Below are 15,961 nucleotides of genomic sequence, written 5' to 3'. Positions count from 1 at the left end.
GGATTGTATTCTGTGATTATTAACGGGATACAAAAGCATTGCGTCTCGGTGGAGCGTTGTCTCGCGCACCCCTCTCGGTGATGAATGACTGTATTCACACGCGCAGCGGGGCTTCCACCAAAGAACAGATGCAGAAACCGAGAATGGATGCGGCTCATGGCTTTTGTATAGCCTGGATGATTTTCAGTTGAATAAATGATATTGTATATGAAGAGGAATCAAGTTACAAACCTTTCCTTCCCGAATGGTGTATTTGGAAAAGAAACTGAATTAGAATATATCTCCGTCGCCTGATTTGAATCACTGTTTAGGGTTTTCTTTGTGTCGAGATTTTTAGGCTACGATTCACGTTCACCAATTTGGGTATCACATTTTGAAAAGAAAGGTAAGCTTTCTGAACTGCTTGGAGTCTTATTTTTTACATTTTATTCTAAAATAGTTTTCCTTTCTCCGTGGCAGGTTTGTCATTCACAGCCTCTCTATTCAAAGCACTCTGGGACCGTTCATTTCCCCAGTCAAGTCCTTCGATTGCTGGCCGATTGTTTATCATTAATGAATAGGTGACATTGATGGTTAGGATATTTGGTCAATTTATTAGAAAATGTAATTAGAACATCATCCGTTGACATTGGCGCAGTATCTGTAAACCATTCTGCCTTGATGAAAGCCACTTGCAGTTTAGTTCGATAAATTAAACTCCGATTTGAATCCATTGATGGGTTTAAGTTGCATGTCTCTAGGCAACAACATGAAGTATGTCACTTGTCACCCACATTGCACTTTTACGCATGTGTGCCAAATATAGCACAGGTATAAAACTGGTTAATAACAGTTTATGTTGATGAATGTGAGCATGCTGACGGCTTTTCATCCAGACGATAACCAAATCCCCTAAAAATCTGTATTGGCAACCCACATTTGCGTGCTGCTGCATGGGCGTGAGACGTTTTACATTGTGCGAGCCGACTTGAAACAAACACACCTTCACCGACAAACGTAGCTAATATTTTGAGGAAAAAAGGCTATTCTGACCCTTTTTTAATCATACCTGCGCGTTTGAGTTGCATGCGTCTGTCTCATTGTTGGAATGAGACCGGTTCGTAATGGATAGGCCCCATGAAGCCTGTGGCTCGATTAGTTGAGTTACACTGGGCTGAGGCGCCGCCACGCTCTAGCGCCTTGCTGCGCCTCCGAGGCTTTCGAGGCCTGTGGAAGGTAGGAGAGCCCCCGGCATTTAGACAGCAGTGCCACCCGGGTCTATAAATTTTACAGCCTATTATTGAGTCGCAGGTGCCTTTTGAGGTTCCAGATGGAATACCCAGAACATTTGTGTGTTGCCTAAATTAGAGTCCTACAGTTAAATGGTTGCAGTGGACTGCAATGGAATTAAAGGAACACACATTTATTCCACCACACACATTAGTCTCACAAACTAGGGGTTTACAGTGTCTTCAGAACTATTCACTCCCCCTGACTTACTCTACATTTTTTGTGATGCAGTCTGAATTCAACAATTGATTGCATTTTTTTTTCCCTCACCCATCTAAACACAATGACTAAGTGAAAACATATTTTTGTATTTTTTTGCAAATTAAATATCTAATTTACATAAGCATTCAAACCCCTGAGTCAATACATGTTAGAATCACATTTGGTAGCTTTTACAGCGGTGAGAATTTTGGGGTAAGTCTCTAGAGCTTTCCACACCTGGATTTTGCAACATTTGTACATTCTGAAAAAATTATTCAAGCTCTGTCAAATTGGTTGTTGATCATTCGGTTGTTGGTCATTGCCAAACAGCCATTTTAAAGTCTTGCCATACATTTTCAAGCCAATTTAAGTCAAAACTATTAACAGACCACTCGGGAATATTCGATGTCGTCTAGGTAAGCAACTCCAATGGATATTTGGCCATGTGTTTTAGGTTATTGTCCTGCTGAAAGGTGAATTTGTCTCCGAGAGTCTGTTGGAAAGCAGACTGAACCAGGTTTTCCTCTAGGATTTTGCTTGTGCTTAGGTTTATTCCGTTTCTTTTTATCCTGAAAAAAATCTCCCTAGTTTTTGCAGATGACAAACATACCCATAACATGATGCAGCCGTCACCATTCTTTAACTGGTACAGAAGAAAGGGAGAATAATAGGTAATGTAATATCCCCACTAAGCTACAACACACACTCATGACCACACCTCCACACATCAATCACAATAGTGCCCTGCTGCTTGGGAAACAATGCCAGCTACTGTAATTACTGTGTGTGTGTGAGAGAGGACAGATTTGAAAAAGGCTTATTTGCCTTTTGCAAATCTGAGTTGGATGAGTCATTGAATGAACCAAGCTGAAGGGAGTCAAACTACTTTTAGCAGTGATTCACATAGAAAATAAAGTGTAGAAAGAAGACAGTTTGGCTTTTAGGAGAGGATGGTGGGAGAGCGGTGCAAAGGACAGTAGTCTTCCACTTTGTCTGCTCGGACATCCTAACATGACCTCTTACCACATCTATTTATTTATTTTTTATTTTTATTTTACCGTTATTTTACCAGGTAAGTTGACTGAGAACACGTTCTCATTTGCAGCAACGACCTGGGGAATAGTTACAGGGGAGAGGAGGGGGATTAATGAGCCAATTGTAAATATATGGTACAGTACAGAGGGTGAACTCTGATTGAACCCACACTGTAAACCCCAATGTGATGCCATTACTCAAAACTTTTGACGAAACCGTTGCACTTCATATATCTGAGTACAGTTACTTAACATTTTTTTAGTAATCATTACTCAATCTGATTTGTTAGTGATAGAGACATGGTTGTTGAATGTATTTATTTTCAGTTCTGTGCCCTTCACAAAGTGAGTTCCTAGGGGAACGTTATCCTTCTAATTAAACTCTTTATGACATTACATTACATATCTCGTACGGCCTTAATTTGAAGCCTAGCTTACCCTAATACAGTGGCCTGAAAACTCATGGTTTACAGGCCACATCAGCCCTGCAAGTAGTGTTGCAAAATTACTGTAATTTAACCAAAATTCCCAGATTTCTGGAAAACCTTTGAAAATGTACCCAACTTTTGCAACCTTATCTGCAAGTTGCATTATGTGGACTTGCAAAGTGATGTAATTCCTATTGGAATCCAGCCAGAGTTAGGATTTCCAACAATTTACATTTTTATTCACCCGCAACCTGCATTCATAATGTCTGCCAGCGTTAGGAACAGAGTGAGGAGAATACCTAAGCCATTTAAACTGGAATGACCATTTCAGTAAGTGGTGCTAAAAATCTAACTAAATGATTGGATTAGTTTAGAAACATTTCTTTATCTTTGTGTAGCATACAATTAATCAATGAATCACCCAATGTACATGCAAAAACACGTATTATAAACAGTTCCAAAAAAATCTACCTGCAGTAGAGCATGCTGGGGGTAAAAATGATTTGTTATAGTAACTTTAAAAAATAGAGTTGATGTGACTTCTCATTTAGTTGTGAGTCAGTACCACAAACATTTTAAGTAATAATGACTTTTCATTGACTTTGAGTTCAACTTATTAGATGTATTTGAGTTAAAAATGCCTTGGGTTTTCATCAGCAATGATGATCTTTGCCAATAGTTTTAACTTGGTCAGTGCTATACAGGATACTTGGGACATCCCTAACCATAATCCTTACCTTAACCAATTTAAACTTCAATGGCGTAGGGACGTCCCAAGGATTGCGGCTAGCACAGACTGTTTTAACTTGAGTTTAAATGAGGATAGCGGACATTGCTATTAGCTTACTCTCTCTAACACGGTTAATAACCAAAAAGTAGTTCACTTCTTGACATCATTACCTCCTGTTTTCTATATAGCTGTCCTGATGAATTTGGTGAGACCTTTACTTCCCGTGAGCTACTCAGGTTCTCTCAAAAGAGGCCTATTCCCCAGTAAATGTTAAATGACCATATATATATATTTTTTTTTTATGTGGGATTCTGTCGATTTTCTAGACGTTTCATTCTTATTCAGCTATTTCATTCATTGTTAAGGCACCTGGGCAAACAGTTGATATTTCAGAGTAGGTGTTTCTGCAAACATCCTCATTTTGTTGTCATCGTTCTTTAAATGGTTTAGCTTTCTCGCCCTCTAGAAACCACGTGTAGAATTCTAGCTAATGTCATTGGCATTTGTATGAAGAGAGTGTGTGTGTGTGTGTGTGTGTGTTAACCAGGAAGCTCCTGTCTTATTCTCACATGAAACCTATTGTGAGGGCCCAAAAAGGGTTGAGGAGTGAATTGGAGCGAGAGAAATAGTTTTTCATTCACTACACATTATCACATTAAGAGTCAATGCCTCTCTCATAGGAGATAGCAGTGCTAGTCCAGCTGAAATTGCATGGGCTTCTTTGCAACATATTACCTGATGTAAACAGATACTGGCAAAATCAGGATGGAGTAGTTCTGAACCAGAATGTCTTTCTAGACCAAGTGGGAGAGAAGGTGGGGAGTTGGTCAGGCCACCATGGTAACACCCCCCAATCCCCTCTCACCCATCGCCTCTTATTCATCCCCATAGTAATAGCCAAGCTCTGTTGCCCTGGAGACCACAGGGGATGGCAGGGAATGCAGTGTGTGTGCGTGCGTGCACAATCGGGAATATGAAAAGGCAGTGGGAAGCTCCTGTCAACTTGGTGAAACCCATTTTGTTGCTGTTAAATGGTGTGTATTTTCCATCTGAACTTGCGTATGAGGAGTGAAATTGGGCGTGTACCCCAGGAGAGTATAAACGAGGTGAATAACCCCTGAAGTTATGCCACAACTTCATTGTGAGGCTTTTTCAGCTGCTATAACCCATCTCCCAAATATGGAAAATCCTTCCTTTTAATGTGTTTGTGTCTTGTGAGAGCAATCTAAAATGCAACCTCTCTCACTCCCCCTCTCCCCCCTCCGTCAGGTCTGTCCCCCCCCCCCAACTCTCCTCCGGCCTCCAAGATAGATTCCTTCAGGAGTAAGGTTGAGCTCCTCCGCCTGCCTCTGGCCCTCTCATCCAAGTCCATCAGCCACCGCAAGAGTCAGCTGGGCGGAGCCGGGCAGCACGGCACGGGGGGAGGAGGTGCCCACAGGGGCAAACCCCGCCCACCGGCCTCTGACATGGACAACGAGTCGCAGTACTCGGGCTACTCCTACAAGTCCTCACACTCGCGCAACTCTAGGAAGCACAGGTGGGTAACACGTGTACGACATAGATACATATACTGTACATGCACTCACACTCACTCTCTTGTTTCTACACTCTCACTTGCGTAAACATGCATATCCTACGTCAGGGAAGCTGTGTATAACTTTGTTGATCTGGTTTGGTTAACTTCCCCCAAAAATAGAAACCATGACAATTACGGTTAACCCTTTTGTTTCTGTCTCTGTGTGTGATGTTCAGGGATAGGCGGGACAGGCACCGCTCCAAGAGCAGAGACGGCAGTAGTCGTGGAGACAAGTCAGTCACCATCCATGCCCCTGGAGAGCCTCTACTGGACACCGAGTCCACCCGCGGAGATGATCGGGTCAGAGTTCACTTCTTTCCTACAGTACATCTCCCCTCACTTTCACACCCTGATCTTTGATTGGGGGTCAATACTTGGCTTTAGTTTCTCTCTGTCTACTCTGTCTCTTATCACTCGTCCTCTTGTCCTCTCCCATTTGTTCAGGTAATATTGCCTCTTCCCTATCACACCTCCCAACATATGCTCAAAGAAATCTCTCCCTCCCTCTCCCTACTCCAGGATGATAACTGGGGTGAGACCACCACTGTGCAGACTGGCACGTCAGAACACAGCGTCTCTAACGAGGACCTGACGCGTGTCTCCAAGGAGCTCGAGGAGTCCTCCCCGCTGGAATGCCGGCGTTTCTTGGGCCCAGGATTGGGCGCCGTCCTTGGCCTCTTCGCCCTGGTCACCCCCCTGGCTTTCCTGGCTCTGCCGCAGCTGCTGTGGCGCGAGGCCCTGGAGCCCTGTGGCACGCCCTGCGAGGGTCTCTACGTCTCCCTGGCCTTTAAGCTCCTGGTCCTCCTCATCTCCACCTGGGCTCTGTTCCTGCGCCCGCCGCGCGCTACCTTGCCACGCTTCTACGTCTTCCGCTGCCTGCTACTGGCGCTCGTCTTCCTGTTCGTGGCGTCCTACTGGCTGTTCTATGGCGTGCGCGTGCTGGAGCCCCGGGAGAGGGACTACAGGGGTATCGTGGGGTATGCGGCGTCGCTGGTGGACGCGCTGCTTTTCATCCAGTACCTGGCCTTAGTGCTGCTGGAGGTCAGACACCTGCAGCCTGCCTTCTGCCTCAAGGTGGTGCGCACCACTGATGGGGAAAGTCGCTTCTACAACGTGGGACATCTCAGGTGGGTCTTGGAGACGTGTGGTTGTGTTTTATGTCTGTAGTTTACATGCTGTTTTGTATAGAGATTAGGGAGTGGGTTTCTATTGTGCGGGGTTCTGTGTGAAGGTTGTTTAGGTGTTTGCTTGCATTTTTAGTAACCTAGTACTCTGGTTTCAGAGACTGTTTTGATAACATTGTGGTTGGCCCTGCGAATCTGTCAGTCGGTGATTAACCCGAAACCTGCATTACCTCATCAGTCAGTTTGTTTGGGCAATTTGCATACAAATGTCTTCATTTATTTGTTTGAATCCCCATTAGCTTTTGCAGAGGCAGCAGCTACTCTTCCTGGGATCCACACAAAACATGACAAGTAACACTGGTACGCTGATAGACAAGGACACTCACACAAATGTAAAATACAAAGATATACAGCAAAACATATAATAATAATAACACGAACAAATCAACAAAACATAATAATAATACGAACGATACAAAAAAATATATCATGTGTATGTTTATTCCCCCTCCAAAATGTTTTGGTTGCACCAGGCTATTTGGATAGCAGTCATGCGTATGATCAAATGGGAGCGGTTGTGTCTGCTTCGCTAGTCATCTGGTTCCCACCTTAGTGTGTTTTGAAGCAGCAAGATCCTGGGGTGCAACGATACCCCACCCAGCTGATCATCTGAAATAGCTGCAGGACCACCTCGGGTTAAGTGCCTTGCTCAAGGGCACATCGCCAGATTTAAGATGCTGCCAAAGGGATAATGATGATGATTAGGACATATTCCATAGTAATGACATAGATGAATAAGGGTTCATCCCTCCCTTGTTGTTCTCCAGTATTCAGAGGGCAGCAGTGTGGGTGCTGGACCGGTACTACAGTGATTTCCCGGTCTACAACCCTGCCCTCCTCAACCTGCCCAAGTCCATCCTCTCTAAGAAGAGTTCTGGCTTCAAAGTCTACACTCTGGGTGAAGGCAAGTCTCAAATGCTATCCTTTCCGTCTCTCATTGTCTCGCCCCTCTTTTCCCCTCAGTCATTTTTCTCACCTCTGTCTTCTGTGTGTTCTTTTATTGCAAAGAAATTGTAACATTAAATGTTTGTTGGTGTTTTTTTTTTGTGTGTGATTTTTCTTCCAGAGAACAACACCAACAACTCCACGGGTCAGTCCAGAGCGATGATCGCCGCAGCCGCCCGCAGGAGAGACAACTCCCACAACGAGTATTACTACGAGGAGGCAGAGATGGACCGCAGGGTCCGCAAGCGCAAGGCCAGGTGAGGAGGGGAGACACACTGGGCTGGGTAGATCGTCAAAGAAAGAACATTTCAAACCATTTGTTGTAGAAAAACTGCTTTTGTTTTTTTTTCTTCATTTGGTGAATTAAACAGTTCATAACTAATCAAGGGAATATCACAGATTTTTCAAACCCCAGGTATAGAAAGGATGACTTTTTTTTTTTTAAGTAGATTTAAATATATATATTTTAGAATTTTTACTATTCTTTCTTTTTTTTACATTACAAAAACAAACGTATACATACGAACACCAACTTACAGACACATCCAAACAATGACTACATCTCATCCGCCTAGACCTACCTGCTCATATCCCCATCCCTAGTTCCTGCATTATTGTTTGCCACTTGGCCTTAAATGGTACCAATTTTGTTTTTCTCCGTCGCCCATGCTATTTCAATAAGGCTGACATTATTTGAGCTCCTCTCGGGTTTAGCGCTTGCAATACAAATGCTATCCTGAAACAACACCTGCGTGCTCATAACGCGGGCCCTTTTCTCCTCCCAGGCTGGTGGTGGCGGTAGAGGAAGCCTTCACCCACATCAAGCGTCTCCAGGACGACGAGCCAGCCGCGTCGTCCCCCAAACACCCCCGCGAGGTGATGGACCCCCGGGAGGCAGCTCAGGCCATCTTTGCCCCCATGGCCCGGGCCATGCAGAAGTACCTGAGGACCACGCGCCAGCAGCCCTATCACAGCATGGAGAGCATTATCAACCACCTGCAGTTCTGTATCACGCACAACATGACACCCAAGGTGAGCCACCGCTCCCTTAACATGATCACTACGCCCTCACAACATGATCACTATGCCCTCACAACGTGACCCTTACACCCTCACAACATGACCCCATACACACTCACAACATGACTCCTACGCCCTCACAACATGACCCCTAAGATGCCCATCAGACAGTAAGATGTGATTCATACACTCTTGATGTGACACCTATACCCTTTACATATGACCACTACGCCCTTAAATAGGACCCGTATACCCCAAATAACAGCCCATATAAGACACTATTCTTGACCGTTAAAGGGATTGAAATAAGCATGATTCCCCTGATGAATAATATCTAGCCTACTTTACATTCCACTGAGAGAAATTGCTCACCACAAACACTAACTCCTAGCGGTTGCCCCACTATCGATATGACAAGACGTGGCTGGCTGTCTAACTGCTTCTCTTTGTGTTTCTCTCAGGCCTTCCTGGAGCGCTACCTTTCCCCAGGCCCCACGCTGCAGTACCAGCGGGAGAACGGTATGGGTCGCCAGTGGACCCTAGTGAGCGAGGAGCCGGTGACATCAGCCCTGAGTCAGGGTCTGGTCTTCTCCCTGCGACGTCTCGACTTCTCCCTGGTTGTCACGGTGACGCCCCTCCCCTTCCTCCACCTGGGGGAGGAGTTTATCGACCCCAAGAGCCACAAGTTTGTCATGAGGCTGCAGTCGGAGACCTCTGTGTAGAGAGGGAGAGAAAGTAGTGGATAAAGAGGGGGGAGAGAAGATGTGAGACAGGAAGAGAGAACTGCTTCAACTATGCTTTAACTTTCCTCAAAGCCCATCTCTCTGTGTTGACCTCTGTGAAAAAGTGAGAGAAGACGGCTCTCTGTCTCTTTTTTCACACAAAGCAGTGGAAATGTGGCTTCTGCTACCAAGGGCTGGAGGAGAGACCTCTGTGGCTATCCTGTTTTATTAACTGTGTGTGAATGTCTTTGTGTGTGTTACTGTGTTAGTCATTGGGACCTGTATGTTTCTCATTCCTTGACAGTAACTGGACCGCATTATTTGAAGTTGACATTACTACATTACTAACCAATGAACTGATAAAAGATGAAAGATAAATGTGAATAGGAAGACTTGATAAAAAAAAAAGAACTAGAAAAGTTATGTGCTTGCAAAAGTTGCAAATTAGCTACGACGTCAACCAATCAGGTGATTGGAGTCACTGAATCGACAAATAAACTGACAGCTTCCTGACAGTGGAACCATTTTCATTGGACAAAATCTGACCCTGGTCTAAAGGAAGTGGGTTGTTCTAGGGACAGCTGATGAATGTTTAGTTGAAACACTGACCAGCTGATTTTCATAAGAAATAAAATGTTTGGGATATTTTTTGTGACCTTAATTAATGGATGTTATGTTGGGGACTTTTGATGTGTATTCCAGTGTCGGTTTTATAATGAAGAAGGAGCAGATACAAAAAACAGACTGAACCTATTGGCATGTCATGATATGAGAGGTTGTTTTAGTGCCAAATAAAGGTCCATATCAGATATAGGGCTGAGTCCCAATATTATCTCATTTCTCCTGAAGTGTGCACTCATTTACTACTTCCCATCAAAAGCATTGCCTTGGTGGAGGCTAGGGCTAGTGGGAGTTTCCAACATATTTCTTATACCAGTCATCAAGTCAGTGAAGAAGTCATTTTTTGGAAGAAAGAGAGACAATTGGAACACAGCCATAGTCATGTGTACTGTTCTGAACATTTGACCATGCCTAAACACACAAACCAACATATTTGTTTTTATTAACCTGTACTTGAGTGTGCGGTTTAAGATATGTATTTGTTCGATTCAAGGCTCTGAGGTGAACATAAGTGTGACAGTCCTTATGGGTCCAGCACAAACAACGGTTCTTGTGCTCTTCGGCAGCTTAGAGCTGCTGTAGTCTGTCTCCTATGTTGTATACAAATGGTTTTATCTTTTTATATGTGTACCATATGTTTGAGACAATGGCAGCTTTGTTTTATTTTTTTTCTACATAAGAACTGCATTTTATATTTTTTTAGTATCACTTCATGTTGTAAATACATTTGTAGATTGCAGTTGTGATGTGAATGTTTTTCAAATTTCATCATTTTAGGACTAAATTGTTACGGCCTTTTAAAATAAAGGATCTCTCGTGATATGATGCTATGTGCCCCTCCCACCCCTGTCTGTCTCATATTTAAATTTATAGTAATATTGGAATGATCATTTATACTGTAGATGACTTTGACAAACTGTTTTTTGACATGTGAACAAAGCGGAAGCCAAACCACACAAAAAAAGAGGATGTAGCCTGTGCTTCAACCTTGTCTCTAGAAGGCGGAAACAGTATCCATTTTGAAGGTCCCATTTCAATATGGCATGTGTAGTTATCGCTCTTACAATCTTACCAGGTAGGCTGCTTACTTTTACATGTTGCTTGATTGCATTGAGGGTCTCTCTAAAAGTCTGTCATTGTTAATCCTTTGAAGTAATGAGTGACGAGAGAGGCAGGGTTGAGGTCAATTCTGTTTCAATCAAGTCAATTGAAATTACATTACAAGAATTTAAAGGAAATCCTCATTAAATATGTACAGTTGAAGTCAGAAGTTTACATACACTTACAGACAGATTATTTCACTTATAATTCACTATCACAATTTCAGTGGGTCAGAAGTTTACTTACACTAAGTTGACTGTGCCTTTAAACAGCTTGGAAAATTCCAGAAAATGATGTCTTGTGGAAGGCTACCTGAAACGTTTGGCCCAAGTTAAACAATTTAAAGGCAATGCTACCAAATACTAATTGAGTGTATGTAAACTTCTGACCCACTGGGAATGTGATGAAAGAAATAAAAGCTGAAATAAATTCATTCTCTCTACTATTATTCTGACATTTCACGTTCTTAAAATAAAGAGGTGATCCTAACTGACCTAAAACAGGGAATTAATAGGATTAAATGTCAGAAATTGTGAAAAACTTAGTTTAAATGTATTTGGCTAAGGTGTATGTAAACTTCTGACTTCAACTGTATGTACATTTTCCATTCTTGAATTAAATCATCTGAATAAAATGGGACTGACCCCAAACCCTGATAAAGGCTATGATGTCACCTTTATCAATTTGCTTTTTGAACTCTACTGGTGTACCGAAGATCAAGGTATACGTAACCTTTCATCAGTCCATATCACATCTAGTATGAAGTAGTTTAGGCTAATTTGACCACTTTTGATACATTTTGTTTCAGGTTAAGATTTCAAACCTCCATTGATACGTATTGCCTACGTCTTGACCCATGACCTAAATAGAAAACGGAAAGCAAATTCTAAATTGTCCTAAATTATATACTATCTCATTAAAATGACAGTTATCACAAATCCAGTTATTTCAACTGAATAATAATGTATGTTTATACTCTCAGAATATTGAAGCAATTGATGATGATGATCTCTGTTATTACCATAAGGATACATATTTGAATTCTGTTCTAATTCTGTGTATATTACTATACATGATATCACCACCATCAGGACAATCATTCCATTCCTTTATGTTTCAGTGGTGATGGGAGGTACCACTGGTTACCTGGGAGATTCTGTCACCTTGTCTTCTGGAGCCAACTCATCCTGGAACTTGAGCAAGATAGAGTGGTCTATATTCAGCAACAACACCTGGATTGCAACGTACAGGAAAGAACCACACACTCTCAAAACAGACCGTTTCTGGCAGTTTCAGGATCGTCTAAGACTCAACATCTCCTCCGGGGACTTAGAGATAAGAGATGTGAGGATAGGGGATGCCCTGGTTTACTCGGTTCTCCTTCAAGACATTAAGGGAGAGCAGCATAGTGTACCTGTCCAGCTCACTGTGACAGGTAAGGCTCTCAATCACAACAATGTACCCGTATTAAAAGGTGCACTCTGTAGGATTTCGATAAGATTTGCCGGAGCAAGTGAGCCCAGAACCCAAGGGTCCCAAAATGGCAATTGAATGCAAGCGTCACCCCCCAAAAATGTATTGTTAAACATTTCTAGTCTGTCTATCTATGGGTAACAGGGTTGACGTGTTATGCTCGACCCACTCAGTTTTCCACCACAAAACAGAAAAAGGCCAAAAAGAGTAGAACCAGCTTGCCTGCTTTTACATTATGATTTCAATATTAGATGTTCAATGTTTCTTTCGAAAAAATATGAATAGTTTCACAATATTAAAACGAAAGTTCAGTTCACGTAACAGGGTTGACCTTAACATGAGGAACAGACGTTTCATGCGATAAGATTCTTATCGCATGAAACTTCTGTTCCTCATGTTAAGGTAAACCCTGTAACGTGAACTGAACTTTCGTTTTGTAACGGCTTTCCTCCTCCTCTTCATCCGAAGAGGAGGAGCAGGGATTGAACCAAAATGCAGCGTTTGAAGTCGACATAATATTTATTTACAAAACGGAAAATACGACAACACTTTAACACACTACAAAACAATAAACGACGTAGACAGACCTGGATGACGAACTTACATGAAACACGAAGACCGCATGAACAGGGAAACTGACTACATAAAAGAACGAACATACAAACAAACCGAAAACAGTCCCGTGTGGCGCAACGACAGACACAGGAGACAACCACCCACCACAAACAGTGTGAAAACACTTACCTTAATATGACTCTCAATCAGAGGAAATGAAAACCACCTGCCTCTAATTGAAAGCCATATCAGGTCACCCCTTTAAACCAACATAGAAACAGAAAACATAGACTGCCCACCCAAACTAAAAACTAACAGAAAACAGGTCAGGAACGTGACACGTTTTAATATTGTGAAACTATTCATATTTTTGATGAATCACTAATCATATGAAATAAATAATTATCTTTAGAAAATAATGAATTTGTTAAAGCAACAAAATAACTAGGGCTTTACAATGATGGTGAACACGTTTGGGGTTGGGGTTAATTATGTTGAAATCTATCTAGAAATCACAGAGGGTGCCCAGAGGGACATGTCAAAATTCACAATTTTGGCACTTTCTCACAGATTTATTGCATTTTCTATGAGGTCTTATTCTTATAAAAGGCTTTTAAAACAAAATATTTGCGCACAATTTCTAATTAAAATATCAAAGGGATGCAAAATGTACTCATTTGGTGGAACAACTCTACTGTATTCATATTGTATTCCCAGTTTTGTTTCTGGAAAAATGTGTTTTCTATTCACGAGAGCTTTCCTGTATTTCTGTTCAAATGTCCAGAGCGTCCCAGCGTCCGTAAGGTCTTCAACATGTTGAAGGACAGCCATTGTGTGATGGCTCTTCAGTGCTCCTCTTCGGTGAAGGACACCCACCTCTCCTGGGAACCAGAGGCTGCGTTTGAGGATGCCTTCTGGAGGAGGAATCCCAGCACCAACGTCTCTGTCGTCTGGATGTCTTACAGCCCCAACAGAAATGCCACCTTCAACTGTACTGCCAGCAATGGGCTCTCTAAAGCCTTCCGGGTTGTGACGGAGAGATGCCAAGGTACGGTCACTTCTAGGGCCAGGATTCTTTCCCGGAACACATGATCTGACCAGAAAAACAGTGGTGAATTCATCAATCTATGGGCAGGGAGTTCTTACACTGGTCAAGCTTGCTGTTGAGTTTGTGAACAGTGTTTGTCTTACAGTGAGGTCCCAAAGTATTTGGACAATGCCACATTTTTGGTTGTTTTGGCTCTGTACTCTAGCACTTTAGATTTGAGTTTAAAGTGCAGACTGTCAGCTTTAATTTGAGGTGAACTGTTTAGAAATTGCAACACTTTTTGTACATAGTCCCCCCATTTCAGGGAACCAAAAGTATTTGGACAAATTCACATGTATGTATTAAAGTAGTCGAAAGTTTAGTAATTGGCCTCATATTCCTAGCACTCAATGACTTCATCAAGCTTGTGACTCTACAAACTTGTAGTTTTGGTTGTTTCAGATTATTTTGTGCCCAATAGAAATTAATGGTAAATAATGTATTGCATCATTTTGGAGTCACTTTTAGTGTAAAAAAAAAAAAGTAGTGGGTGTGGTCAATGGCACAGTTTTAGAGGCTCTCCTCATGGCCGCATATACAAAACTTTTCCATTTTATAGCTAATTTCCTGCAATTATACACATTTTGCCATGGCTTACGCCTTGTTCTAATGCTATCTGGGTGACAAAAACATTATAGCAAAATCAATGGGTGCCCCATGCCATGACATTTTTGGAATTTCAGATTTCAGAATTTTTATTTTGGTGATTGTTAATTCTCAAAGATTATGTTATTTAAAAATATTTTGCCCCATTATCTTTTCTACATACTTTATATCCGGTTTGAGTTGTTTAAGTTTACACTGAAAAAGCTTGATGTAGTCATTGCGTGCTAGGAATATGGGTCCAAATTCTAATCTTTTGACTACTTTACAACAACAAAATTGTCACTTTCCAAATATTTTTGGACCTGACTGTATTGCTGTTCTCTCCCTGTCTCCTCAGAGCCCGACGTGTTGGGAGAGACCCGCATCCCTGGAATAGGTTTTGTAATGGTGCTCTTAGGAATTGTGTTTGGATGTCTTTTAACATATATTTATTTTAGAGTAAAAATGTTCTGCGTACCAATTTTGTAAACTTTGTTTTCATGTGCATGATGCCTTGCTTAAAATTGATGTAAAAAAAATCCGCTGCAGCTGATTTGCTTGATCCTTTCAACTGTCAGCTAAGATCCTTCCAAGCTACGTGTCACACCCTGGCCTTTGTTATATTGATTTTCTTTATTAGTTTAGTTAAGTCAGGGTGTGACATGGGGGTTGTTTGTGTGTTTTGTCTAGTTTAGGGTGTGTGTATTGTTTAGGGGGTTTTGAAGATGTATGGGGTTGTGTTCAGTGTAGGCGTTTAGGAAAGTCTATGGTTGCCTGATTTAGTTCTCAATCAGAGACAGCTGTTTATTGTTGTCTCTGATTAGGAGCCATATTTAAGGCAGCCATAGGCTTTAGGTGTTTGTGGGTAATTGTCTATGTTGAACGTTTGTAGCTTGTGTATGCACTTACGTTTGTAGCTTCACGGTCGTTTATTGTTTTGTTTTGTAAAAGTGTTCTTTTAGTCATCTCTAATAAAAAAAGATGTCCTCATATCCCGCTGCGCCTTGGTCCACTCATTCGTCTTATAACGATCGTGACACTACGAGATGCATTCCAAGCTACGAGATGCATTCCAAGCTACGAGATGCAAGTGTTCACCAGTCTGGCCGGGTCATAGCACCATCTCAGCTGCAACCTTGGTGTTGAAGGAATACTTCGGGATTTTGGCAATGAGGCCCTTTATCTACTCCCCCAGAGTCAATTTTAGGTCCTGTACTTTTTACTGTCTGTGTAAACAATGTTGGTTTATTAGCTTTTTTTTAACATACACCTGTATGCAGATGACACTGTTGTGTAGTATGCTATTGCCCCAACGGTTGACCAGGCTCTTTTGGAGTTTCAATTTGTCCTTCATTGCTTTGTAGAAAGCCTTTGCAAACATCCTTTCTGAATTTAACAGTAATCCAAGAAGTAATCATTTTGTTTTTCAA

At 42.0% G+C, this 15,961-nt stretch overlaps 2 protein-coding genes across 2 annotated transcripts; both read left to right on the top strand.

The window, feature by feature from the left end:
• Positions 1–295: 295 nt before the first annotated feature.
• On the top strand, positions 296–10,573 carry LOC129865408 (vang-like protein 2). The gene is made up of 8 exons (XM_055938191.1): positions 296–385; positions 4,932–5,199; positions 5,415–5,538; positions 5,758–6,365; positions 7,190–7,326; positions 7,489–7,624; positions 8,153–8,399; positions 8,849–10,573. Exons 2-8 carry the CDS (start codon positions 5,129–5,131, stop codon positions 9,107–9,109), a joined length of 1,584 nt encoding a protein of 527 aa, XP_055794166.1. The 5' UTR covers positions 296–385; positions 4,932–5,128; the 3' UTR covers positions 9,110–10,573.
• Positions 10,574–10,673: 100 nt separating this feature from the next.
• si:cabz01074946.1 (uncharacterized) lies at positions 10,674–15,523 on the top strand. Its single transcript, XM_055938192.1, has 4 exons — positions 10,674–10,805; positions 11,952–12,266; positions 13,644–13,907; positions 14,890–15,523. Exons 1-4 carry the CDS (start codon positions 10,769–10,771, stop codon positions 15,018–15,020), a joined length of 747 nt encoding a protein of 248 aa, XP_055794167.1. The 5' UTR covers positions 10,674–10,768; the 3' UTR covers positions 15,021–15,523.
• Positions 15,524–15,961: the final 438 nt, after the last annotated feature.

This window comes from Salvelinus fontinalis, chromosome 11 (genome assembly GCF_029448725.1).
Source record: "Salvelinus fontinalis isolate EN_2023a chromosome 11, ASM2944872v1, whole genome shotgun sequence".
Classification (NCBI taxonomy): domain Eukaryota; kingdom Metazoa; phylum Chordata; class Actinopteri; order Salmoniformes; family Salmonidae; genus Salvelinus; species Salvelinus fontinalis.
Note: the sequence above shows the minus strand (reverse complement) of the source record. Positions and strands in the feature narration are given on the sequence as shown.